At 61.0% G+C, this 26198-nt stretch overlaps 9 protein-coding genes across 9 annotated transcripts; 6 read left to right on the top strand and 3 right to left on the bottom strand.

Moving 5' to 3' along the window:
- Nucleotides 1–10: 10 nt before the first annotated feature.
- B0I36DRAFT_332358 (endoribonuclease L-PSP) lies at nucleotides 11–880 on the top strand. Its single transcript, XM_046155099.1, has one exon. It carries the CDS (start codon nucleotides 163–165, stop codon nucleotides 574–576), a length of 414 nt encoding a protein of 137 aa, XP_046008531.1. The 5' UTR covers nucleotides 11–162; the 3' UTR covers nucleotides 577–880.
- Nucleotides 881–2034: 1154 nt separating this feature from the next.
- Nucleotides 2035–2619, top strand: B0I36DRAFT_366880 (uncharacterized protein; the record flags this gene model as incomplete). The annotated part of the gene is made up of 2 exons (XM_046159371.1): nucleotides 2035–2164; nucleotides 2219–2619. The coding sequence occupies 2 exons, from the start codon at nucleotides 2035–2037 to the stop codon at nucleotides 2617–2619; spliced, it is 531 nt and encodes a 176-aa protein (XP_046008530.1).
- A 1784-nt stretch (nucleotides 2620–4403) lies between these two features.
- Nucleotides 4404–6148, top strand: B0I36DRAFT_332356 (uncharacterized protein). The gene is made up of 2 exons (XM_046155098.1): nucleotides 4404–5276; nucleotides 5334–6148. The coding sequence occupies exons 1-2, from the start codon at nucleotides 4428–4430 to the stop codon at nucleotides 6051–6053; spliced, it is 1569 nt and encodes a 522-aa protein (XP_046008529.1). The 5' UTR covers nucleotides 4404–4427; the 3' UTR covers nucleotides 6054–6148.
- Nucleotides 6149–6342: 194 nt separating this feature from the next.
- Nucleotides 6343–10715, bottom strand: B0I36DRAFT_165399 (P-loop containing nucleoside triphosphate hydrolase protein). The gene has a single exon (XM_046148717.1). The coding sequence runs from the start codon at nucleotides 10383–10385 to the stop codon at nucleotides 6549–6551; it is 3837 nt and encodes a 1278-aa protein (XP_046008528.1). The 5' UTR covers nucleotides 10386–10715; the 3' UTR covers nucleotides 6343–6548.
- Nucleotides 10556–12834, bottom strand: B0I36DRAFT_366877 (uncharacterized protein; the record flags this gene model as incomplete). The annotated part of the gene is made up of 3 exons (XM_046159370.1): nucleotides 10556–10598; nucleotides 10758–12517; nucleotides 12625–12834. 3 exons carry the CDS (start codon nucleotides 12832–12834, stop codon nucleotides 10556–10558), a joined length of 2013 nt encoding a protein of 670 aa, XP_046008527.1.
- Nucleotides 12715–14616, top strand: B0I36DRAFT_332349 (uncharacterized protein). Its single transcript, XM_046155097.1, has 4 exons — nucleotides 12715–13190; nucleotides 13266–13336; nucleotides 13386–13977; nucleotides 14031–14616. The coding sequence occupies exons 1-4, from the start codon at nucleotides 13082–13084 to the stop codon at nucleotides 14300–14302; spliced, it is 1044 nt and encodes a 347-aa protein (XP_046008526.1). The 5' UTR covers nucleotides 12715–13081; the 3' UTR covers nucleotides 14303–14616.
- Nucleotides 14617–15490: 874 nt separating this feature from the next.
- On the top strand, nucleotides 15491–17342 carry B0I36DRAFT_332347 (uncharacterized protein). The gene is made up of 3 exons (XM_046155096.1): nucleotides 15491–16033; nucleotides 16088–16142; nucleotides 16202–17342. The coding sequence occupies exons 1-3, from the start codon at nucleotides 15629–15631 to the stop codon at nucleotides 16882–16884; spliced, it is 1143 nt and encodes a 380-aa protein (XP_046008525.1). The 5' UTR covers nucleotides 15491–15628; the 3' UTR covers nucleotides 16885–17342.
- Nucleotides 17343–17567: 225 nt separating this feature from the next.
- Nucleotides 17568–18441, bottom strand: B0I36DRAFT_416907 (uncharacterized protein; the record flags this gene model as incomplete). The annotated part of the gene is made up of 2 exons (XM_046162091.1): nucleotides 17568–17884; nucleotides 17952–18441. The coding sequence occupies 2 exons, from the start codon at nucleotides 18439–18441 to the stop codon at nucleotides 17568–17570; spliced, it is 807 nt and encodes a 268-aa protein (XP_046008524.1).
- Nucleotides 18442–21018: 2577 nt separating this feature from the next.
- Nucleotides 21019–25529, top strand: B0I36DRAFT_251289 (uncharacterized protein; the record flags this gene model as incomplete). Its single annotated transcript, XM_046150602.1, has 2 exons — nucleotides 21019–22404; nucleotides 22464–25529. 2 exons carry the CDS (start codon nucleotides 21019–21021, stop codon nucleotides 25527–25529), a joined length of 4452 nt encoding a protein of 1483 aa, XP_046008523.1.
- Between the last annotated feature and the right edge of the window lie 669 nt (nucleotides 25530–26198).

Raw genomic sequence — 26198 nt, 5'->3', positions numbered from 1 at the left:
CGATGCCGCCGGAAGGTTGAAGTTGGCAGAGTCAAAATCTACGCCGGCGCGAACGAGGCTGGCTGAGACTGTGGCTGACTGGAAACTGTTTTGAGTATTAAACTCGCGCAGGCCGCAAGTGGAAGCCAAGACTTTTCCTCCTATTCATCCATCCATCCATCCATGCATACACATTCCACCATGTCCAAGGCACAGTTCTCCAACTACCCCGGCACCGAGAGCTTTGCCGAAACATATCACTACTCCCAAGCAGTCCGCATCGGCAATATCCTGCGCATCTCCGGGCAGGGCGGCTGGGACAAGGACGGCAAGGTCGCGGCCGACCCCAAGGAGCAGATCTCCCTGGCCCTGCAAAACATCCTCGCCGCCCTGCGCGCTGCCGAGCCGTCGGCGGGCTGGCACAACGTCGTTTCGGTGCGCAGTTTCCACACCGACATTGCCGGGGCGTTTGAGGTGATGACCAAGGCGTTCAAGGAGCTAGGCCCGGATCACCGACCAACCTGGACCTGCGTAGAGGTCAGGCGGCTGGCTCTGGAGGAGATGGTGGTCGAGATTGAGGCCGAGGCTCTTATCTAGGGGAGGACCGACTTGTGGGATATAGTCATCAGCGGCATGCTTTCGGATTTACAGCGGCTTCGACCAAGCCCGGGTTTTCTCATTGCCCTTACGCCATGATGAAGGATCGAGAGACAGGGTGGAAGTGGTGCAGAGGCTGAACACTTAGGGCAGCCATCGGGCGTGCGAGATGAGAGGGATGGAAGCAGATGGCGGTGTATTTACGGGAATTATCGACAACATGGTCATATTTGTGGGGCGTCACGATCGGGCAACGTGTTGATCTTCTACTGTGCCCTTGCAGGATCAGTCAGTTCATTTCAGGGGTGGCCAATCGCTACGTGGGCTCTATGCATGTGGTGATCTTTCATTGCTCCATCTCAACTCCACCTCGGGTTAGCCGACCTGCGTCTTTCAGAGGGTAAAATGGGCTACATCGAGCTACTTGTCCAAGGAAGTCTGCCATGTTCGCGACGCGCTCACGCAACTTGCCGAGCGTATCGCCAAAGACAAGACTGGTAGCCTTCACGGCGTCCGCGGCTGCGAGGATGTCGGTCCCACGAGTTCTCAAACTCCTTGCCCGTGCTGGCGAGTTGAAATCGCTCGCCTGGCTCGGAAATCTTGTTTGAGACGCAAAAGATGCCAGCAAGGCTCTGGTGGACGAGCTTGTTGATGTGAATATCGATCTGTTGGCCGTATTGGTGTTTCTTGTTGCCTTTATTCTTGCTTTTGCCCTTCTTTTTGAACGACACGTGATTGGGCGGCTCGGCGCCAGTGGCGTCACGGCACATGGCCTCAGCGAGCGATGGGAGGTCTTGGAGCACTCTGTGCGAATCTCAGCGATGTCGGGAATGGTCTGGTCCGTCATTTCGCTCTGGAAGAAGTCGTGGAGCACGTTGCAGACCTATTGCAGATTGGTTGTCAGCAAGCACGGCCTGGTCGTCTGCGGGAACAGTTTGCATACCTTGACGAGCCACGGCTGTACACGCTCCGACTTTGCGCGGATCGCAGTCACCACCGCGGTGTCTTCTGGTCGTGGAGGAGGGATGCGCGATGACGAGTTCGCGTTGGACGGCATTGCCAGGCCGTTGATCGTGAGAGGGGGTATCCTTGGTGATGGTAAGTGGTTGGGGGACTTTGATGCAGGAGAAAGTGAAGTGCCGCGATGCAGTGGAGTGGTGATGAGACGAATTGGGGCCTGCGGTGTTGTCGAAACATAGAGAAAAAGGCACAGTTTCCTGGCACGTAGACATGCGTCCTCTCTGGCGTTGAACAATGGAGCACCTGGACCCATTCATGGCGAAAGCGCATTATTGCCTGTGAGAAATGCGGCCGGCACTCGCCTGCCTGCGGGAGGAATGATCGCCCGTCCCTTTGCTCACAACTCTCAACCTGAACAACATCTCTCAGTGGCTCATCACCACGCGCTCAACCTGAAGCCAACAATCAAAAGCTCACACACCCACTCCGCTCACAACCATGGCGCCTAACAACAAGAAACACGCTCGCGCGGCCTTGGAGAAGGAGGCTAATCAACGGTTCGAGGAGATCTTGTTTGCGCTCATAGACAAGCGTGGCCTCCCGGCCGCACTCCTCGTGTTCACTACTGGTAAGCCTGACCCCGGGTAATGTCTGCGAACCAAACACTAACGCGCATCGCCAGCGGCCATCCAGCATGAACAGCGCCAGTCCACACGACAGACCACAACAGAGGCACCCAGCACGGTCGCGTCGGGCATCCAAGGCCAGCCCGATTCCTACACCAGCCCGCCCTCGACTTCGGGTGTCTCGCTGGCTCCCGAGCACCCTCCGCACGACATCTTGCTTGGCATCCCACAGCATGGAATGCTGCCACTGAGCATTCCGCAGCAATACCTTGGCGGTGCACAGTCCGTTCCGCCGCCTCCTCAGGGTGCGCCTGCGGCCAACTTTGGTAGCAATCAATATGAGGAGGGCGCCAATATTTTGGGTGCGGGTCAGCAGACCGCCCACGACACCGACGGCGGCACAGCCGGCGCCCAAATCGCAGGCCAGTTTCCCACCACGGCTGCGGATGAGGACTAGCACCAGGGCTGAGCAAGATCGGAATTGGTACAGCATGGCATATGAGGGCAGGATCTGGCACTAGGGCATTCCTCTTTATGCAGTCGGTGACCAAGTGCATGGCATGCCTGGTCTTTTAGCCCAGGGAAGAAAGGTCAAAGCCGGCGGTATGCAATACAGGAAATCGCCATAGCAATTCAGACCAGGCTTCATGAACCTTGAGACCTTACCTGCACATGTGATGGTCAAGAGATGTTCGCAAGTAGTCATCGACTTGCATGAACGTCTTGTGCTGATTCTCAAGCTCTCACCAGATATTGAACCTTTTATCCGCCTCCGCGCCCCAAGGAAGACTTGCCGCGAGAGCCAGATCGTCCAATTATTCTTTTTCTATCACCGTTGGTAAAAAGTCCTGGTCTTCGAGGCAGTGGCCTCGGTAGGAGACGTGCCTTGTTCACGGGCTCGCTTCTCAGGCGGAGCCAGGAAGGCAGAGACGTCTCGTACTTGATCCGCCAGCCGCAGGGTCTCGTCCAGCAGAGGACGGATTCTGCCAGTCATGCCAAGCGGACCTGGAACAACGCCCTGGTTGATCATGGGCAAATGGGATTCTTTGAAAGGTCAGCAGATGTACAGGGGGAGTTGTCAATATCACAGCACTAACCAGTCATAGGCTGTGGCTCTCGACCCAGGAGGTGCTACTGGACAGGACCTTGAGGGCTATGGGCACTTCCATAAGGACCTTGGATGTATTGACTCATGTAGCTGGAGTCATTTGGGCCATGACCGCCGTAGTGAGTGTATGGCTGCTGGTGTCCGTGGGGGTGAGGCGAAAACATCTGATGACCAGGGTAGTGCTGGTGGCCATGATAGGAAGGCGGAACCATAACGTGAGCATGGACATGGTAGGCATGGGCTTGCTGGGCTTGCTGTGCATGATTGTGCTGGCCTACGGCTTCGCGCTGGTGAGTAATAAGTTTACTTTGATTGTGTTTGGCAAAGGCTAATGCAACTTCTTGGTATAGTGTCAGTTTGGGACATGCCTGCACCTAGCATTTCAGTGTCGGCGTTGTGAAACTCCAATCTGCATTTGGAGCGGGAGCAGTACAGAACAGTGGCGTCACCCCCGTCTTTCTCCCACACGGCAGCTTGTGTATAGTCTAGTAAATTTGTGGGACAGACGGGGAACATCTCGATCAACCCAGTCTGGACATACTACGCAGCTACGCGTCCTCAGGGTCATTGGCGGCTGAAGGCGGTGGGCAGAATCGGCAAGACTAGTGTGTCCTGGGTCACCGAGCACGGCAGCCTTATCGACGAGCCGGACTGAATGGATGCAAGGGTGACAGCTGGGGGAGCCAGCATTGTGACTCGTGTGCAGCGCCAATTAGAAAACTACCAAAGCACCGCAAGTCCGATAAGCCAGAACGCTCCGAGCTGGGGCCTGCCAAGACACGCACATGGCCAGCGTGTGCCCTCTCTGATTCGCCCGGGGGCTCCCCACGTTACTAATGAGATGGGCGGCGGACCCGGGGTCGCCCGGGGTCGGTGGGCCACTTTCGTGCTGCGTGTCTAATTGTTACGTACGGCCCTCACGTGACTTCTCGGCGTCGAGGCCGGAATTACAGAACATCGTAGGCCGGAACGCTTTCCGGCCACGATGTATATTAACGGAGCCGCCCGCCGTGGGCTGCCCCGGAGGACCCGGCGGAAACTTGCCACCTTTGCCTTCACAAGTTGGCTTACACCAAGCAAAGCACCACCACCAAAAAGCACACCACCCCCCCCCCCCCCCATCACATCTGCACCTGCTCCCACTTACACGAGAAAAGATGACCTCTGCCATGGCAAGTGCCAAGACCGAGGTGCCGTACCTCACCGTCGACCCGGCCGACGTGCCAGCGCACGCAGACCCCTTTGAGATCACTGCCCAGATGGGCTACCTTCCCTGCCGCCTGCCCCTCCGCCGCCTGCCTGCTGCCTTTGACAAGCTCAGCGAGATCCTCGACGAGATGCCCATCGAGAAGCTGGACGGGCAGCCGGGCCTGCTGGCCACGTTCCAGCTCGGACCCCTGATTGACGGCGGCGCCCTCCCGGACCTGACCGGCGAGATTGACAACCTCGTGGTCCCGGGTACGGACAAGCTCGACATGGACGCCGTCACGGCCGCGTTCCGGGACTACTCGTTCGTCGCCTCGTCGTACCTGCTCGAGCCCTGCTGGGAGACGTACAGCACGGGCAAGAGCACCGACAAGGACGGCAACAAGGGCTACGGCCTGGGCCGCCAGACCCTCCCCCGCTGCATCGCCGGCCCGCTCGTCAGGTGCGGCGCGATCCTCGACATCCCCCCTTTCATGTCGTACGCGGCCTCGTACGCGCTGTACAACTACTACCTCGTCCGCCCCAGCGCGGGCCACGGCGACTACGAGAACCTGCGCCTCGTCCGGGCGTTCGAGAAGGGCCTCGACCCCAAGTCGTCCGAGGCCGGGTTTATCCTCACGCACATCCACATGGTCGTGCGCACGGGCGCGCTGATCGAGGGCGCGGTCGACGTGCTGCATGCGGCCGAGGCAGAGTCTGCCGACACGGCCAGGCAGGGGCTGGCCAAGATCCTCGACGCGATGCAGGCGATTGAGGCCGCGATGGAGTCGATGTGGGGGAACTCGAAGCCCAAGGACTATGTGAGTTGGACATGTCTCTGTGTGGACCACCACATCATCCCAACTAACATCCAACAGATGAGCTACAGGACATTCATCTACGGCATCACGAGCCAGAGCATGTTCCCCGACGGCGTCGTCTACGAGGGCTCCTTTGACGACAAGCCCGTGGCCTTCCGCGGCGAGTCGGGCGCCAACGACGCCATCATCCCGCTGCTCGACCACCTGTGCGAGATCCCCATGCCCAAGAACCCGCTCACCGACATCCTCGTCGAGTTCCGCGAGTACCGGCCCAAGCCGCACCGCCGCTTCCTCAAGTACGTGCGCGAGACGGCCGCCGAGGTGGGGGTGCGCGGGTTCCTCACCAAGGGGGCCGGGGACCTCTCGGCCGCCATCATGTACCTCCGCGTGCTGGACCACGTGCGCAGCTTCCGCTGGCGGCACTGGCAGTTCACCCGGGAGTACATACTGAAGTACACGCAGCACCCCACGGCGACGGGAGGCAGCCCCATCATCACCTGGCTGCCCAACCAGCTCGCCGCCGTCATGGACCTCATGGTCGACGTGGCCCAGGGCTCGGGGCTCTGGGCCATCCTCGAGGAAGGCGTCTGGACTGGCGGCGGGGCTGGTGCTGGCAGCGGCAGCGACAAGGAGGGCGCGGGGGATGAGCGGTGGGCCGGGCTGACCAAGAAGGAGATTGACACCGTGGGCGAGATGATGCAGAATGTCGTGATCCAGCGCGAGAGGCTGGCCAAGGAGGTTGCCAAGTACTGCCAGGAGCGGAAGGCTGGTTATTAACGAGGAGTTGCGTGTCGGGGGTGCGATGCAGAGGTGTTGTTGAAGAAATAATAATAAAAGGACAAAAAACCTTTTCTCCCGAGGCTTGAAACACCATACTCGGCGTCCAAAACATTGAAGAGTGCGATCCCTTGTTGGGCATCGCCACAGCCATTACTACACCGCAGCACGCGTAAACCACATCGCCAGCCAGGCTCATTGGGTACTAGTGGAGGGAGGGCCACGACGACAGCTGCGTCGGCTGCCACACATCCTGGCGTCGAATTTGATGGATCAAGGGCATCCATGGCTCGCGAATCTCTTCGACACAATGTTCCTTGGCACATTGGCCGGGGTGCGGTCTAGGTCGTCAACCCGACACAAAGGAGAGTCAGATGTTCTACGACAGCATTCGCATGACAAGGGGCGGCCTCGACAATGCTGGCCCTTGGCGACCAACGATTACATTATCTATAGTTGAGCAAACGCACAAATACAAAAGAAAAGATGCATAAATCAGTCCAGGGCCTGCGCCTCGCACATCTTCCTGTACATCCCGCCCAGCTCCACGAGCTCCCTGTGGCTGCCCATCTCGACAATCTTGCCCTGGTAGAAGACGCAGATGACGTCCGCGTCTTTGATCGTGCTCAGCCGGTGCGCCACGGCGACCGTCACCCTGCCCTCGACGCCGCCACCCGACGCGGCTGCCTCGGCGAGCGCGGCCTGGACAATCTTCTCGCTTTCCGTGTCCAGCGCGCTGGTGGCCTCGTCGAGCAGCAGGATCCGCGGGGAGCGGATCAGCGCGCGCGCAATGGCGATGCGCTGCCTCTGGCCGCCGGAGAGCTGGCTGCCGCTGGTGCCCGTGGGCGTGGCGAGGCCGTCGGGGAGGGAGGACACGAAATCCCAGGCGTTGGCGGCGCGCAGGGCCTTTTCGATGGCGAGGTCGTCCACGGGGGAAGTGGTGTCGACGCCGAGGGCAATGTTGTCGCGGACGGAGCCCGGGAACAAGGTGGGCTCCTGCTGGACGAGGGCGACCTGCCGGCGGTACAGCCGGGGGTTGAGGCCGGGCATAGGGGTGCGGGACGCCCCCACCGAGATGGTGCCCGTCGTCGGGTCGTAGAAGCGCTCGAGCATGGCAATCATGGTCGACTTGCCGCAGCCCGAGGCGCCGACGAGCGCGACAAACTGGCCCCGCCGGATGTCGAGGTCGACGCCGCGAAGGACCTGCGCGTCCGGCCGCAGCGGGTACGAGAAGCGCACGCCGTCGAGGGCGATGCTGTCGGCCGTGACCTCTGCTGCCGTCTCCTTCTCTGCGATCGTGGGCTGCAGCCTGCGCAGCCAGTCCGTGTAGTTGGCCGCGTTGACGCCCTTGGTCACGCTCGACGAGAACATGAAGAGCTGCGCCGAGGCCTGGCCGGCGTAGAAGACGGACAGGAACGCCACGAGGAACTCGGTCTGGGTGATGGTCCCGTACGACAGCAGCGTGCACCCGTACCAGAACCCGAGCGCCATGAACCAGTACTCGATGCTCTGGGTCAGACCAAAACACAGCATGAGCCAGAGGGTGGGCACGACCGACCCGTGGACGGCATGGTCGAGCTCGGCGACGTACTGCGCGAGGACCGACTCCTCGATGGCGAGCGACGACATGGTGCGGATGGCGTTGATGGCCTCGGAGGCGATGGCGGCCGAGGCGCCGTAGCGCTTGCCGTTGTCGCGGTCGAGCTTGGCGTCGAGGCGGATCTTGTAGTAGCCGGCGGCCAGCAAGGGGGGCAGACCGGCGCCGATGATGCACAGCCCCAGGCGCCAGCTGTAGGCAACGGCGAGGATGCTGCAGACGGCGAGCTGGAAGACGGCGATGAAGATGAGGGACACGTTGTACCCCATGAGCTCGAGGATGGACTGCGGGTTCGAGTCGAGGCGGCTGACGAGCGCGCCCGTGTTGTTCTCGGGCCGGTCAAAGAACTGCAGGTCCTGGCGGAGGAGGTCGGCGAGGGTCTGGCGGCGGTACTTGTGCGAGAGGTGCTGCGCGACAATGTTGGCAAAGTAGCCCAGCATCCCGTATCCGACCAGGCAGCCGGCCGCGATGACGATGAACATGCTGGCAAAGAAGTCGCCCCTCTGCACCATGGCGTCGCCGGTGAGCGTAAACACGTCGACGACGCTGGCCATGAGGATGGCCTGCCCGGGAATGGTCATGGCGCCAAGCACACACGAGACCAGGACGCCAACCTCGACCCAGAAGATCTCGGGCGACTCGCGGAAGAGCATGTAGACCATGGCGACGATGCCCCGCTGCTGGTGGAGGTCGTAGTCGTCGCGCCGGGTGCCGGAGGCGAGCTTGTCCTGGACCGCCGTGGAGTACTTTGTGAGGGTCTGCTGGAGGTCGTCCGCCGCCGCGGCCGTCTTCTTCTCCTCATCCTCCTCCTCCGGCTCGGCAACTGTCGGCGCCGCAGACACAGCGAGATCCTGCACCCTGACGAGCCGGGCGTAGGCGCCGTCGTGGGCGATGAGCGACGCGTGGCTGCCCTGCTCGACGATGCTGCCCTTGGACATGACGACGATGTTGTCGGCCTTGCGGATGGTGGCGAGCTTGTGGGCAATGACGATGGTGGTGCGGCCGACGGCGGCGCGGTCGAGCGCCTGCTGGACAATGTGCTCGGCATGGGGGTCGAGGGCCGAGGTGGCCTCGTCGAGAAGCAGGACCTTCGGCTGGGAGACGATGCTGCGCGCAATGGCGACCCGCTGCTTCTGGCCGCCCGACAGCAGGGAGCCGCGCTGGCCAATGTTGGTGTCGTATCCGCCGGGGAGCTCCAAGATGAAGTCGTGGGCAAAGGCCATCCTCGCCGCCTCCTCGACCCGCCGCATCCGCTCCTCGAGCGGCTCGTGCTCCCACGCCGTGCCGACCAGGCCGTGGTTGATGTTGTCAAAGACGGAGCCCTGGAACAGGACGGGCTCCTGCTGCACGAGCCGGACGTTCCTGCGCAGCCAGTGGAGGTTCAGGTCCTCGATCGCCACACCGTCGAGCTTGATGCTCCCGGAGCCCGGGTTGTACCACCGCTCGAGCAGCCCGACAATGGTGCTCTTGCCGGAGCCGGACTGGCCCACGAGCGCGGTCACCTTGCCGGCGGGGACGTCGAGACTGAAGTTGTCGAGCACGGTGACGCCCGGGCGGGTCGGGTAGGCAAAGGTAACGTTCTCGAGCCGGACATGGCCGGTGGTGACGTCGGGCTCGAGCCCCGTCTTGAGCAGCGGGTCGATCTTGGACTCGCGGTCGATGAGGGCAAAGAGCTGGGCGGCGGCGGCGGCGGCCCTGCCAAAGTCGAGGGCGTTGGGCGCGATGATGGTCAGGTTGACCGAGGCGATGACGACGGATAGCAGCACGGTAAAGATGGTGCCCGTCTCGGTGATCTCGCCGCTCGCGAGCATCCGGACCCCCTGCCAGAAGGCCAGCCCGAACCCCAGATAGATGATGGTGTACTCGGTCGAGAAGAGCACCGCCCACAGCGGGCTGAGCTTCCGCCCCGTGGCGTGTGCGTCGGCCAGGAAGCTGTCGAAGCGGGCCACGAGGCGCTCCCGCATCTCGAACGCGTGCGTCGTCCGCACGCTCGAGAGGACCGACTCGGCAAACGCGTTGGCCTGCCCGTGGATCTCGAGCACGCGCGTCTCGATCTTGGCCCCCAGCGCGGCCACGAAGCCCGTCACGCCAATCGTCACCGGCGGGATGCACAGGCAGATGAGCGTCAGCTTCCACTGCACGGCAAAAGCGATCGCAAACGCCGCGACGAAGGCGCCGATGCCCTGAAACGTGAGCCCAAACTTCTCAGAGATGCCGCCGAGCACGAGGCGCCCGTTAGACGTGGCCTGCGCCGCCACGGAGCCGCCCGTGCCAAAGTCGTAAAAGGCCACCTCCTGGCGCAGCGCGGCCCGCAGGTAGTCGTGCCGGATGTTGCGCACCACCCGGTAGGCGGCGTGCGTGAGCAGCGTGTTGTACGCGTACGACAGCACGAGCCGGCCGATGCCCAGGTACACAAAGTAGAGGGCCAGCTGCGAGACGGAGGCGCGGAAGGCGTCCCCGGACACGCCGGTCACGGCGAAGCCGGTGATGTTGGTGATGAAGCTGCCAAAGATGAGGTTCTGGCAGGCGATGCCGGCGCCCGAGGCGAGCGCGGCCACGATGGCGACGGCCTGCATGGCCTTTTCCAGGGGCCCGGCATAGCTGAAGATGCGCTTGTACGCGGTAAAGGCTGGATCCTGGGGCAGCTCGTTGGTGTCGCTGGGCGAGGACTCGGACGGGGCGCCGTCGCCCGTCTTTTCCGCCGCTTCGGGTGAGGCCGTCGTCGCTGTGGCCATGGCGGTCAGTCGTCGTCGTGGGCAGTTGCAGTGTCCGTCATGGCAGGAGAAATGTCGCGAGGCCGTTTAATTAAAAGTGCGTCTGCTGCCAAGCACGCTGTGAGTGTGGTTGACAGTGTCGGCGGCCGACGGCTGCGAGGTGTTACTTGGCTGATTGCTCTCCGGCTGAGTCACGAGTCGTGGCGGCGGCCGTACTGGCTTGTGACGCGCACACTGTTTGTATGGTTCCGGGGGCCGGCCGGCTCGGCCTCCGACCCTCCCCCACAGGTGTATACTTCACGCAGTAGCCTGGGCTTGGCTTGTCTTGGCTCAGCCGGACCAGATTTCATCCGATCGGGGGATCGCCGACATACGGCGGCAGAGCCTCAAAACATCGTCGTCTCGCCAAACAGCCCCTCCGTCATGCCCGTAAACAGCGCCAGGTCGACGCCCTGCAGCGTGCATCCGTCGACATCGCCCATGGCCGCGCACGACAGGGCAGCTGCAGGAAGCGGCGACAGATCCGCAGCCTGCTGGCCACTGATGCGCTCGAGCACTATCGTGCCTAGGTTCGGGATATCGACGCGGACAGACTCCATGGCGTCGTTGGCGTGGCAGGCTTTCCGGCCACGCACAATGTACACCTCCCAGTGCTGGTCCTTGGCCACCTCGCCCTCCACCATGAGTAGTGACTGGACCACACCGGCCATCTTCTGGGCCACCACGTCGTCGGACCCGCCGCTGCCGTCGGTCGACGACACAAAGGGCGAGTGGTGCATGGCCCCGAGCGTCCGGTCCAGCAGTGCTCGATCCGCGAGGCGCTGGTGCTCGAGGGCGTCGAGCGGTCGCCGTGCATACATCCGTGCCAGCTGCTGGCGCCGCCGCGTGTCAATGTGTGCAATGCAGAGCGTGACGGCGGCGACAAAGACGACGAAATCGACGCCGCGGCAGTACGTGCTCCCCGCGGCCCGCGCGGCGCGCATCCGCTCAAACAGCGACAGGATGGTGCGGCACGCGTGGGCGGCAGTCGCCCGGCTATAGTCGCAGACCTCGAGGTCCGCCTCGTCGCCTCGGGATAGCATGTGTGGTAGGTGCAGCTGCACCAGCACCTGATAGTATGCAAACTGGCCCATGACGCGGAGGATCTGCTGCAGCTCGTCTGCGGGATCTTGGGGGCCAGCTGGCTCCTTGTCTGTAAATGGAGCCCACCATTCTGGCGGCATCAGTTTTGCGGCGGCCTGCATTCTCTTGTCTTCTTCGAATAGCTGCTCTCTTCTCTGTGCCTGGTCGACCACCTGTCCCTGTCGTTCTCGTTGCTGACGGATGAGGATCCGCCCTGCGACAGCGATCATGATGCGCTCGAGCTGCTCGAGTGGCGAGAACCTGGCCAGTGTCGTAGAGCTGGCCCAGGCCGGGTGCTCTGCCAGCGAGGCGCTGTCTGGGGCGAGGCCCAGCAGCATGGAGAGGTACCAGTCCGTGCCCACGAGTCGGAACCACATGATCTCCGGGTCGATGCGGTGCCGGGTCGTGGTGTGCAGGACCGGCAGCTCTCCTGTTTGTTGTGTGTCTTGGTCATGCACCCTTAGCATCTGAGCCATGAGCATGGCCCGCCGGTTGGTGAGCCACGCGGCTCGGAGACGGCCTGCGTTGTTGTGGCACATGGCCTCGATCATGACGCACTCGATGCCGTCGAGAGAGCCGGCCACGAGCCTGTGGTCCGAGGTCACGAGCCGTGTCGCTGCCTCAAAGGCGTCGTGCATCAGGCTCTTTCGCGCCGTGGGTGACCGCGCCAGGTTGCCCGCACCTTGGTTGACTTTGTCGCCAATTGCTTGTAGGAATTTGCTGAGGAGAAGCAGGCGGCGCGCCAGCCGCACGGGATGCTGCGCCTGGGCGTCAGACGGTGGCCTCAGCATGCCTTGCAACAAGTTCTCGCGCGAGTCGGCCCGGAGGGAGTCCCAGAGGGTCTCGTAAGACTGGCATATGACGCCATGGAAAGTATTGTGTGAATGGCCGTGCCACTCGGTCAGCCTTACCAGGTCGTCCCAAGGCGGCCAGACTGATGCAAGCGCCCGCGACAAGTCTGGGGGCTTCAAGGTGGACCAAGCAGTGAATGGCGGCACGTCCTGGACATGATGCTCGTCTGCAGTGGTGGCCTGGGCCGTGACATGTGTGATCAGCAGGATTTTCGAGACATGACCGAGGGCGGCGTGCACGCCAGACTTGCCTGTATGGACCCCTCTTGGTCTTCAGCAGCCTGTACAGAGACGGCACCGTCCTCCTCAAACTCCTGGCTGACGCATTTTGTCCGTCGGCTGCGGCACCCGTCGCATGGGCCCTGGAGTCTGCCGTCGCCCGGAGCTGCCGCGCGTGCCGCAAAGAAGGTGCAGCGAGTCTTGCGCCGCTTGCACTGCCAGCAGCTCTGCGTGCCCTTACGCACCCGGCGCCGCTTCGCCGCGGTGGTCGAGGTCATGGCGGCTTCGGGTACTGTGGTGACGTGGTGTTGCCTTTTGGTCGCTGCTGACCGGCTATGTCGGAGGCTATATGTGCGTTGATCGCGGCGGAGTAGGCGTGTGCGGGTGTGCTCGGCCGCGGGCGAAGCATGGGGAAGGAGCACCCACCGGCCCCACGGACGGTTGGCAAAGCGCTACTGCCCGTTGCGCCGCGGCCGGGAAGGACGCGCTCCAGATATAAAGAGAAATCACAATCGCCTCTTCGAAATGACTTGCAATCGCCACACAAGACAGGCAGCAAATCGGCGCAGCACAATTCCAACATACAAGCAATCTCTCATCATGGTCAAGGTCACCATCGCCGGCGGCACCGGCAGTATGCGACCCCCTCACCTCCACATCACATCACAGACTGTGCTCACAGACTAACACGCGAGCCTGTGCCTCACAGCTGTTGCCCGTGAGATCTTCGAAGCTCTTGCAGAGTCCCAGAGACACGAAGTCGTCGTTCTCAGCCGCAGCGTGCGTCATGTCTGATGCCGACGTCCCGACCCTGGCTAACAACCACCAGTCCACCCCTCCCGAACCTCCCTTGCCTGCCGGGGTCAGCATCCAAGTCGTCGACTACGACGACCGTCCGTCTCTCGAGCAGGCCCTCGCCGGCACCCACACCCTCTTGTCTTTCCTCCAGCTCTTCACCGATGCTGGCAAGACCGCGCAGGAGAACCTCATCGACGCCGCCGTCGCTGCAGGAGTCAGGCGCATCGCCCCGAGCGAGTGGAGCAGCGTCTCCTTCACAGACATGTCTTTCTACCAGAACAAGCAGGCCCACCGCGACCAGCTCGAGCGGCTGGCCCAGACGCACGACTTTGAGTACTCGCTCATCCAGCCGGGCATGTTTCTCGAGTATCTCGCCGCCCCGCACAAGACGACCGCCTACCTTGACCCGCTGATGACCGTGTTCGACTTTTCGGGAAAGCGCGCCATGGTTGTCGAAGGTCGCGAGGACGTCCCCATCACGTTCACGAGCATCACGGATGTGGGCCAGGCAGTGCTGGCCATGGTTGACCTCCCTGGCGAGGTGCCGTGGCCCAAGACGGCGGGCATCTGCGGCAATAAGCTGTCCGCGCGGGCCATCCTGGACATGGGCGAGCGCATCTTTGGTGAGCCAAGCTGTCAATCCACGTTTGGGTGATCGCTGACTAACTCATCACAGGGCAACCTATGACCGTCACGGTGCTTCAGACGGCTGATCTGGAGGCTGGCGAGCTCAAGTCCCCATGGGGACTGCAGCTCAGCCACAAAGCGGTGGCGGCTGAGCAGCTGCAGGAGCTGCTCAAGCAGGTCGCCATCGGGACGCTGCTGAGCTTCTCCAAAGGCGCGTGGGACAGCTCAGACGAGGTCAATAGGCTGCTGCCGGAGGGGTTTCAGTTCACGGGTGCAGAGGACTTTCTGACAAAGGTGTGGGGAGCCGGGCGGCAGGAGTAAATTTCGATATGTCATTTCGGGCCATGCTCTTGTCACTTTTAGCCTTATGAACTAGGCAGAAAAGGACCAGTGCTGACGATGCTCTACAAATACATCTGTGAGTGCGGTCTTATGACAGCTTGCCGACCAGAGGGCTCGCAAAGGATTGACCACGCAAGGCATTGCCCCCCCCCCCCCAATTAAAGCCGTCTCATGCTCTGAGCCACCGCAGACCCTCCTGCGATCACGACAACGGGCGTCCCACAGGGCCCCACCGTTATCACGAGCGCTGCATGGACATGAGTTATGACAGCCTCATGCCCACAGCCGTCGAGCCCACACTGGCCCATCGCGGTGGGAGCGCAGCAGCGACTGGTCATCTTTTGTAGTGACCTCTGACCCCTGGCGAGGTCGATTACCAGCAGCCAGGGACGCCTGTGGAGAGTCTCGTCATTGTGCACGTGGCCGCGAATCTGGCCGAGGTCGCACTGCGTGTGGGCTGATCACGACGAAGCTGGCCATCAAATGCTGACCTATCTGTAACCATTGCCACCACGCCCATCACATGCACCTCCTCTCCTCCCCCACTGGTTTGCCCGTGATGCGACGACGTGGATGGCAGCGTAGCATCGTCACGAATCAATGCCAACACAACCCCCCACGGATCGGCTCAAGGGTTCATTTTGTTTTGCGTGCCATCACTGCATTGATCGGCGGCCGCGATGTATGGAGGACGCTCCTAGTCACATCTGAAGCAATATCAAGTTCTGCGTTATTGATTTCCAAGAACACGGAACAGAGATTGGGATCGCGCAGGCAGAGGGCGGCCCGAATCCGTGGTGACGGCAGCTGGCCGCGCGCTGACTATTAGCTAGTCGGGCAGGGCATGAGCGAGCGAGCAGCAGCGGCTCCTAAGTATTGAGCCACTCGGCCCATGCCGACAGGCACAGAGGCTGCATTTGGACCCCTGGGGGATCAGGTGAGGCGGGCGAAACGGGCCAGTCACGATGCGGAAACACACGAGTACCCTTGGTCCAGCAGCGGGGGGCACCAAAAGGGGCGGCGTTGCCGGGACAGGGGTTGCGACCGGGGCCAAGGCACCGGCTAGTAGGCGCCCAGTGCCTGGCCTGGCCCGGCCTGAGGTGGGCTGCAATTTAATTAATACCTGCCCGTCCGCATGGGTCGCCCGCACAAGTCCCGGGAGGCCGTGCCCTCGTTCTTCTCTTAGGCCTCGCCCTCTCTTTCGTCGTACTTTCGCTCCTGTCAAGAGGCCCAGCAACCCCTCCCCTCATCCAAGAGCCAGCAGCCCAGCGTCAGACGACACGCCATGGTCGTCGGCGGACCACGATGCGCCTCCTAACAAACTCGAATCCCGGCAGGCGGCGACACCAGCGACAACGACAACCGCACAATGCCATCCCCTTTCTGACGACAGCACTCCTCGCGACGACAACCCTCGCCCAGGTCGTCCAGGACACATGGACGTTCCCCAAGGGCCCGGACTTGGCGACCACCATCAACGTCGGCCAGAAGATCCGGATCGGCTGGACAAGCAGCCTCCAGGACTGGTTCCCGGCCTACTGCCCGGGCTGTCTCAAGACGGCGGCCGACCTGTACATTACCAGCGTGGGCATCTCGGGCCAGCTGCCGTTCAAGCACAAGGTCGCCAGCAAGATCGACGTGACCTCGGATTTCTCGATAGAGTGGACCGTGTCGCTGCCTGACAATGAGGTGTCGTGTCAGTCGTGTGGTGTAAGTTTGCGAGCATGCACGGCCACAGCGGATCAATACTGATTGGGGATACAGAGCTGGGCGTTTCGTTTCATGGCAGACGATGCCAACGGCGAGGTTGCATCAAATGGTGAGTCCACTCCCAACTCTCAGCCTTCCAGGACGAGCCCCTAGCTAACCACCACACAGTCTTTTCGGTGAAACCTGCCCGGCCGGGCTCATCATCTTCAGACACAACCACCGCGACGACGCTCAGCACAGTAGCCTCGACCACCACGGTCAACACCTCGACACAGCAGACAGGCGTCCCCGTAGCAGTCCCGACACAAACGGCCCCGGGAAATGCGCCGGTCAACTCGCCCTCATCTCCTTCCAACAACAATGGCGACAACAGCAGCAGTAGCAACAACGACCAGGCACCCTCCACCGGCCTGTCCACGGGCGCCAAGGCCGGCTTGGGCGTGGGCGTGGCCCTCGGCGCCATCGTCCTCGTCCTGATGGGCTGGTTCCTCGCGAACTGGCACAAGAAGCGCACCGCGGCCAAGACGGACGAGGACTTCCTGACCACCTACCTCGAGGTCCGGCAGGGCCGCACGTCCCGCACCGGCGCCTCCTCTCCGCTCAGCTCGGGCCCGCCGCGGCACCGGCCACTCTCAGACTTCATGCTCGACAAGTCGGCTAAAGAAAAATGGGATCCCAGCGAGACGTTCGCCTCGGGCGCGACCTCGCCCGGCGTGCCACCGTCCGCGACCAACGCGTCGGTTCGGAGCCATGGGAGCAGCGCCGTGCCCGACTTCTTGGGCGTCGCGGCCCCGCGCACGCCCGATAGTCCCAGCTTCGAGCTGCTCCCGCGGTCGGGGCCGAGGTCGTAATCAAATCCATCCAAGTGTGTGTATCAGTGGGAGAAGAACCACGAAATGAGAAGTGTTTGTGTTGGTCGTCTGCATAAAATGGAGCCAGCGGGTGTTTTTTTTCCCTATGTGTCATATTATATCCTATAGCATAATGTTTTTACCTGTATAATCTTCGAAGACGTAGAGCGTCGTGTTTGTGTGTGTGTGGAAGCGTGGCACGGCCGGGAAGAATTAAGACAGGCCATGGGAGGAAAACATGCCGAATATCCGCAACAGCCCCGGATCAACCAGTCTGCAAGGCATCCCGTAGACGGCTCGGTGGGTAATATACATCGGAGCACATGAATACCGCTCTGGAGCGCACCTTGTAACATTCATTTTATTTCTTTTGTACGTAGACAACAATTCCCAGCTCGCTGCATCGTCGTCGATCAGAAATATTTGCGAGCAGGACGTCCTCGAAATTCCGAAAATCTTTCATTGACTGTCCCATGAAATGAGAAACTCGTATTGAAAATATGTACAGACGAACTATATACTGAATGACCCCATGTGCCCTCCGTCTTCTTCTCGTCCATCCGTCAGCCAAAGCGGAGTAGTAGACGTGCTAGGTCGTAGTCTGCGTTGACCCTGTCCCGAAGCAGAGTATATTTTCTGAACAGCTCGCGTGCGAACCGGGCAGACAACGGGCCTTGCCCACTTTAAACCCCGACACAGACGTACACATCCTTCCACATGTTGCTGCAGTTCTCGTCGATCTGGGTGTTGTACGCGCGGAACTGCTCAAAGGTGATGCCCGCGTTCGTGTAGATGGCCCAGCAGCCCTCGCCGTCCTTGACCAGGTGGAACTTCTTGCAGCTGGGGACGATGCCGGGCATCTGCGGCTGGGGACCAGAGTTGGTGGGCTGGCTGGTGGGCGGCGTGGTCGTCTTGGAGGTCGTGGTGGTGGTGGTCGGGCCGGAGCCGGCGCCCGAGACGTGGACACAGACGTAGTAGTCAAGCCAGAGGTTGGTGCAATCTGTTGGTCGAGCTCGGTGTCAGAACACGTTGTCAGCGGGAAGAAGAGGAAGTGTCTGCGCACATACCCTTGTTGACCTCGGTGTTCCAGCCGAGGAACTGGCTCCTGGTGATGCCGTACTTCTTGCTGATGGCGTCGCAGTTGTCTCCGCTGACAATCTTGTGGAAGCCGTCGCAGTTGCCCGCGAGGCCAGGCATGGCGGGGCTGTTGCTGGAAGCAGGAGGGGCCGCGGTGGTCGAAGTCTTGGAAGTGGTCGGGGTCGGCGCCTTGGTAGAAGTGCTCGTCGACGTGCTCGTGGCCGGGCCGTCGTCGTTGACGTTGCCCAGAACACAGTACTGCTTCGAGGTGTCCAGGTTGGGGCAAGAGACACCCGGGTTCAGGCTCTGGAACTCTGCGACATCCAAGGCCCAGCTGGCAGCAAAAGTGGCGCAGGTATCGCCCTTGGATGGGGTATACGAGAAGAAGCAGTCGACGCCGCGCTTCGGCAGCGCTCTCTGGGCGAGGACCGCGTTCGACAACAAGCCGGCAGCGGCGATGAGGACGTGCGAAGTGTGCATATTGGCAAGATGGGCAAGGGTCTGCTGACTTCAAAGTCTAAATGAATGGATGGGCTGGGGAGTTGTCGACTCGGGAACAGAAGCTGCTGTCAATGCTTGAGTCTGGACCTTTATACTTGGCAGTCGACACATTCTCACGAGTCAATGTTGCATAGCAGTCATGAACCACGATCCATGCAGGTACCATTCCTTCTCTGCAGAGGAGCACTGCCCAAGGTTACCTCCATCCGCATCCTGGGGGTCCACACTTCGTGGCGTTCTCGATCTAGAAGTCTATGTCAGCCGTATTGTCTGCATTGTAGTCTAGCAGCTCCAGGTCAGCAGCAAGTGCCGGCACAACCGATCAAGGCCGGCGGGAGAAGGGGTGTGGGAATATCCTCGTCGCGGAGGCCCTGACCGTTGTCCGTTCTCAAAAGGTGCATCCTTTTCCTGGGCAGGAACTACAATGATCCTGGGGAAAAGGATGCTGTGTGGAGCCAACAGAAAAAAAAAAAACCAGTAAAATGGACACTAACGCGCTGACCAGGGCGATGTTTCTGGATCCGTTTTGTCACGATCATGGTGCTATAGGCTTTCTCAACCACCCACCCCCATGTCGGAGGATTTTGTCGATTCTAGACCCTGAACATGTGGAGCAGTGGACGCTCTGACTAAACCCGCCTGGTGCACGATCTCCCATTCCCGACGTACACTGAATTTACTCTATAGTGGATAATCATCCTCAACGCAAAAGGATGGCCATGTAACGTGCCGGTTGGCCGATGAATCGATGCTCACGGGTTGAGTTGCTGCTGGCGTCTTACGGGAGAGGAGAGCCGAAGCATCTTCAGGCGGCGAGGAAATTTTGAGCGCAGTCGGAACAAGTCATCGTGGAAATCAGATCAGACATGTGCCATGGCACGTGTTATTAGAGTATACCGCGGCTAGACAGGTGGTTATCGTGAACGAAGTAATCGCTCTGATTGCCATCGACGCCATATCTCTCTTCTAGGTACCACGATGCTACTCGTAGCGGAGGTGTTTTGCAAAGAGGCACGCTCGCGAGGCATACACATGCAAAAATGTCAAAGGGAATATTATCCAGCGTTTTCAGCATTCTCCTCTTTGTGTGCCAGGCGCTATGCCGTTGCCTCTGCAAATTCTCCGGGTATTCACGCCACCTATGCGAGCTATTCGCCAAAGCCGTGGTCGGCCTTTCAAGTACAAGGGCCAGTCACATCACGAGAACACGCCATCTTGAAGTGACTGTACAAGTGGAACGGGTCACCGCTTCCACTCGCGCAGAGACGCTGCCGTAAGGATGATGGCGAGGTGAAGCATGGTGAGCCTGCGTTCTGCTTGTTTCCGGATGCAAAATCTGCTGAGGCGCTCGAGTGGTCGTTCCTTTTCAGGAACGTTACGTCCAAGCATGCCAGCCACATGCAGGTAAGCTTAATCTAATCTTTAGGAACTAATCCAGCCCAGCCCATGCCCAGCTCACGTGGGCGCCTGCTTTCGGGGTCGATCTTGGCATGAGCAAGATCCGGCATGGGAGATACTCCCAGAGAGGCACTTCCGGTGCGACCCCATGCTCAATCCATGGACCATTAACGTCACAATCGGTGTCCGCACGCGAGGACTCGGGTTCTGGGCGCGAAAGCTCGGAGGTCCCGTCTCCCTCACCACATGAACGCACATCTCGTCAGTACATCCCAGGCGCCTTGGTCCCCATCTTCCAGGACTAAGTAGCCCCTCGCGCCGGAGTCGGTCGCCACAATGTCTGATGGTCAATGGGCTGGCGTTTCCACGAGTTGGTACCTCCGGCTCTGGGCGTGGGAATCGGGCCCGTTTTGTGTAGACGCCTCGGAGCTCGCACAGGCCAGAACCCAGCCCCTCGGATTCAACATCCGGGGTGCATTCGGTAGATCTTACGTAACAGCCTTGCCGCGAGCATGGTGGCAGGTTCTGCCAAAGCCGGCGGGAAGCATTGTGGCCAGCCTAGATGCTGCCACGATGAACGCGCTAGGAGATGTGCTGCCAGCCGGTGCAGTCCAAGAATAACTCCGAGGTCGCATCCCTGCCGGGTTCACTCCCGCGAAAGGCTAATCCAATCTGCATGTCAGATGCTTGGAGTTCGAATGGGCCACACTCGCGCGCGACCCCGGCTTTGGAGTTGTGGGGTCCGGGAATCGTCTGCTGCAAACTCGATCACTTGTTCCGGGACCGCAAGGTAGCAATGACCGGGGACCATGGATTGAGGGTGTGGGAATAGTGAGGACAAGAGGACCAATAGGCTATGGCAGTATGTAACGTTGATCCACGATGGCTCTGGAACGACTGAGGGAATGAGAGTTTGGCATGTTCAACGCACGTGAGAAGGATGAAGAAAAAATGAAGGGGATCGCTAAAGGAAAGAGTGAATATTGGAAAAGATTTGCAGAGTCTAAAATGACCAGTATACCAATATAAGAACCCCGGCGATGGCCGCCTGTTTTCAAGCAGACCAACACTGCAGCCGGACACGCAGGCAGCGGCTACGCACATCTCCCGCACCTCCAGTCTTTATACCTATCTTTGATACTACACTTGCTTGCCCAGATGCATCTCAGTGCGCGGCCGTGGCCGGCCGTGGCGCTGGCGGCGGTTCTTGGCCTCGTGGCCCAGCCGTCGGCGGCGCTGCGACTGGGAGCGAGCCCGACGTATGCCAACATCGATATATGCCCAGACGCATGTAGCAAGGTTGGGCCCGATATGAACAAGTGGGCGGTCTATCCCGACATGCGGCGGATGAAGAAGTGCGGCAGGACCATGTTCTACCGCCTCTCTCTGAACGACCCCGTCGACGACAACATCAAGGGAAGCCACCGCATCTCGGCATGCTCGTCGCATGGGCCCGACTTTGAGACCATGGCAGCCAATGTGACCGCTCTCTCACTGCCGCCCAACACGACAACCACCGAGGTCAGCTTCGAGATCGGGGTGGCGGCCGAGGCTGACACGGGCATCAGCAGCAACCAGACATTGCTGGTGCAGCAGATCCGCCAGTACGTGGACGGCGGCCCTGGCAACTCTGCGGACCAGCCCTTTGTCATGTTTGGGCAGTCCGGCAACGCGACGGTGGGCATCTATGTTGGTCTTGGTCTGCCGAACCACGACATCAGCCAGGCGGCGCTCGGGGCTCTCGAGCAGGCGCTGAGCACCTCGGAATCTGCACTGACGATGCAGCTATGCGGCGCCAACCGCACCAGCAGCGAGACCTTTGGCATCATGCTGGCCAACGATGGCAAGTTTGGCGCCATCCAGAAGGCCGTCAAGGCCTGGAGCAAGGCCGAGTGTGTGCCGCTGGACAAGCCGACCAAGGTCGCGGGCGAGGTGCACTTGACCACACAGCGGCCGCCGCCGCCGCCGATCACAGGCGGCAACACAAACACGACACGGTCAGCCTTTTCGCGGAGATGGCGAGCAGCCACAGGGGCCGCCCGCAACATCCAGGCCCGAGATGACTGCCGCACTGTCCAGGTGGTGTCGGGCGACAACTGCGGCACCCTCGCGGCCAAGTGCGGCGTCTCCGGGTCCGACTTTGAGAGCTACAACAAGGTCGACAACTTTTGCAGCTCGCTGAAGCCAAAGCAGCACGTGTGCTGCTCCAGCGGCTCCATGCCGGATTTCGCCCCCAAGCCCAACCCCGACGGTTCCTGCAAGGCGTACACAATTGTCCAGGACGACAACTGCGATAACCTGGCCGCCGAGTACAGCCTGACCAAGCCGGACCTGGAAGAGTTCAACAAGAAGACCTGGGGCTGGAACGGGTGCCAGCTGCTGTTCACGGGCACCATCATGTGCCTCAGCAAAGGCACTCCGCCGTTCCCGGCAGAGATCCCGAATGCCGTGTGCGGGCCGCAGAAGCCGGGGACCAAGGACCCAAAGGATGGCAAGGATGTTGCTGAGCTGAATCCCTGCCCGCTCAATGCGTGTTGCAACATTGTGAGTCCTGCTGCTGTCATTATCAACTCACTCTCCCCGTACTGACCTGAGCCTACCAGTGGGGCCAATGTGGCATCACCAAGGACTTCTGCATCGACACCAACACGGGCGCTCCCGGCACGGCAGAGCCCGATACCTACGGCTGCATCTCCAACTGCGGCCTTGACGTGGTCAAGGGAGACGGCGGCGGCAGTATCCGCGTCGGCTACTTTGAGGGCTACTCGCTGGGGGGCCGCAAGTGCCTGCACCAGGATGCCTCCCAGATCGACACCAATGCGTACACGCACCTGCACTTTGGCTTTGGCACCCTGACCCAGGACTTTGACGTCGAGACGGGCGACACCCTGTCGACATATGAGTTTGAGCAGTTCAAGAAAGTCAAGGGCCCCAAGCGCATCTTGTCGTTTGGTGGCTGGGACTTCTCGACGATGCCCGCCACCTACATGATCTTCCCCAACGCGGTCAAGCCCGCCAACCGCGTCTACTCGGCGTTCAAGATTGCCAGCTTCATCAAGAAACATGACCTCGACGGCGTCGACATCGACTGGGAGTACCCCGGCGCACCCGACATCCCGGGCCTTCCTCCGGCCAGCCTGGACGACGGGCCCAACTACCTGGCGTTCCTCGTGCTGCTGAAGAACCTCCTGCCGGGCAAGAGCGTGTCGATCGCGGCGCCGTCGTCGTACTGGTACCTCAAGCAGTACCCGATCAAGGAGATCGGGGCCGTGGTGGACTACATCGTGTACATGACGTACGACCTGCACGGCCAGTGGGATACCGAGAACCACTACTCCCAGGAGGGCTGCGACTTTGGCAACTGCCTGCGCAGCCAGGTCAACCTGACCGAGACCAAGCAGTCGCTCGCCATGATCACCAAGGCCGGAGTGCCGGGCCGCAAGGTCATAGTGGGTGTGACCAGCTACGGCCGCACGTACAAGATGGCGGATGCCGGGTGTGCCGGGCCGGGCTGCACATATCTGGGAGACCCAAAGACCTCGCCGGCCAAGAAGGGCGTCTGCACGGACACGGCGGGCTACCTGGCCGATGCCGAGATCAACGAGATTATCGATGACCGCCGCCGGGCCGGCCGCGTCGTGACGCAGTACAAGGACGCGAGCAGCAACAGCGACATCCTCGTCTACGACGACGGCGAGTGGGTGTCGTGGATGAACCCGTCGACCAAGTCGGCGCGGGCGGCGCTGTATGCGGGCTGGGGCCTCGGGGGCACGACCGACTGGGCGGTGTCGCAGCAGAAATACTACGACCCCCCCGGGGGCTCCGCGAACTGGGCTGTGTTCAAGCAGGCGGCGCTCAACGGAGACGACCCCGTCGAGCTGGACCCGACGCGGAATGGCGACTGGACCAACAAGACCTGCACCGACCGCTGGGTCGAAAACGAGGATCACGTCGAAAACGAGGTCACGGAGATGTGGAACGGCCTTGCGGGGGACTCGGCCTGGGCCGACGTCAAGCGTATTTGGCTCGCCGAGCGCGGCAAGGGCGGCACCTTCCTGTCCTCGGTCCACGGCACGCTCAAGATCGAAGCCGACTCGGCCGAGTGCGACAAGATCGACGGCAGCGACTGCGGCACGGGAGGTTGCGCAGCCGGCATGAACGGCCCCCTTTCGGGCCCGGCCGGCATGATGATCTGGAAGTCCCTCATCATGATCCGGCTCGGGTATTCCAACCTGCACGCCGCGTTGTTCCAGGCCGCGTCGACCTACAGCCTGGGCATGAAGAAGATGCTGGACACGTTCGCGCCCATCCCGCCCAAGGACAACAGCGACTTCCTGCTGCTCGTCGACCTGCTCACCCTCGGCACCCTAGCCGTCGGCGGGCCCATCTTCAACGGCTTCATCAAGCAGCTTCCCAAGTTTGTAAATAACCCGAAAGCCTACGACAACCTCAAGGACACGACCATGCTTCTTGCCGGCCAGCAGGCCGCATTCGCCAAGGATTTCACCCCAGAGGACAAGAAGCAGTTCAAGGTTGGCGAGTGGACCGCGACGGGGCAGACCGAGTTCTCGGCCTTTATGGAGCAGATCATCAAGGGGTGGGCCGCGCTCGCCGAGGAGTCCTGGAAGAAAACCATCAACGGCAGCGACGCCTCGGTCGCCATGATTGAGAAGGCCATTGCAGGCGGCAGGCTGTACCCCAAGCTGAGCTCCCCCAAAAGCACGTCGTCCTCCGACGCCATCAACGCCATCGGCAAGGCCCTCTACGGCTTCTCCATCCCCGAGCTCTGGCGGCGCTCCCAGACCTATGCCTTCATCCTCGACTCTGGTGCCTCCTGCGACCAGAAAGACCCCATCCCCAGGTGGATGAACTCCAAGAACCAGGAGGCCTCGGGGTTCTGCTACCTGAACCGCCTGTACTACCTCGCCGCGCCCAACGGCAGCGCAGATTCGTGCGAAGACACCAGCGACGAGGACTGCCAGGGCGCCAAGTTCGGCTTGCCCAAAGGCCTCGACGCCCTCGGCAAGGACGGCAGCTTTGGCGGCCTGACCAAGGACGACATCATCAAGGGCTCTCTCCGGACGTTCTTCGCCAACAACTTCAAGAACGAGGGCCGCACGGGCCAGACCGACATCTCGGCGTCCATGATCCAGGGCGAGCTCCTCCAGACCGACATCACCATCCCGGGCTTCATCCGCCTGCCCGTGTGCTACCCGGACGTCGCCTTCGCGTCGTGGGACCTCGTCGACGAAATCGGCCACCAGAGGGGCGCCACGCCCAACTGGCCCTGCGACGCGCTCGAGGGCAACAAGCTCTGCGGGACCGAGACGTACCGCGACGAGACCAAGAGCGACTCCCCCTCGGTGGAGGACTGCATGCAGATCGTCAAGACCATCACGCCCGACACTGACACCCAGTGGACCATGGAGGTCGTCGGCAAGAAGTGGCGCGAGATCGGCAAGGGCGGCCACTGCCGCTTCAGCGTCAGGGCGAGCAAGATCAACGGCAACATCGTCTTCTACGTCGGGGGGCAGGACGTCATCGACATCATAAAGGAGGCGGTCAAGCAGTATGGCAAGTCTGGCAAGGTCGCTGCGGGTGGCAACTTCGATTGTGGCGGCTCTGCTGTCAAGCAGTATGCCGAGTGGAAGATCTATTACGCCAAGTAGTGGTGGAACAGAAGTCGGTGTGGGGGGATCACTGCGAGGTGACGCTACTTCGTGGGAAGGTTGCCGCGGTACTTATATTCGATGTCTATATGTTTTTGGGGGGTTGAGAAGGGTCGGCCAGTTCTTGAGGTCCTGGCATTCCTTTCTCGATTGTTGATATTTACCTAGATTTCACAAATGTGCGTAGATACAGTGTAAACCTGCGACAAGGGAATAGCCTGAAACTCGATTTGCCTTTGAAGTTTGGCAAATCGGCCACCGTGCTCCTGCTGGCAGTTTGACGCCTATCGCAGACAGAAGCGCTGCTTCTCGTTCTATCACACCACCACCCCTGAGGAGTCTGTCACGCCACACAATCCAGCTCATGCCCAATCACAGGCCAAATACACCCAGTATCGACCCATAAAACATCGGAGCAGCAAGTTGCTTGCCGCGGCATCACCCCCGCAGAGGCATCGCTGTGGAATCACAATCACGTGGGTCGGCTAGGCGGGAACAAGCCACGTCTTTAACGCCAACAGCTAGAAACACCCGTTGTGATTTCCAATCACAACCACAACGGGTCCCTCTGCAAAGCCATGATCTGGAGAAAACGCCATCTGGAGATCCGTCAGATCTGGACTCAGGTGGGCATGCCCGTCTCCATATCTGCCCACGTGCTGGCCACCA

The sequence above is a fragment of the Microdochium trichocladiopsis genome (genome assembly GCF_020744255.1).
Source record: "Microdochium trichocladiopsis strain MPI-CAGE-CH-0230 chromosome Unknown B0I36scaffold_9, whole genome shotgun sequence".
In the NCBI taxonomy this organism is placed as follows: domain Eukaryota; kingdom Fungi; phylum Ascomycota; class Sordariomycetes; order Xylariales; family Microdochiaceae; genus Microdochium; species Microdochium trichocladiopsis.
Note: the sequence above shows the minus strand (reverse complement) of the source record. Positions and strands in the feature narration are given on the sequence as shown.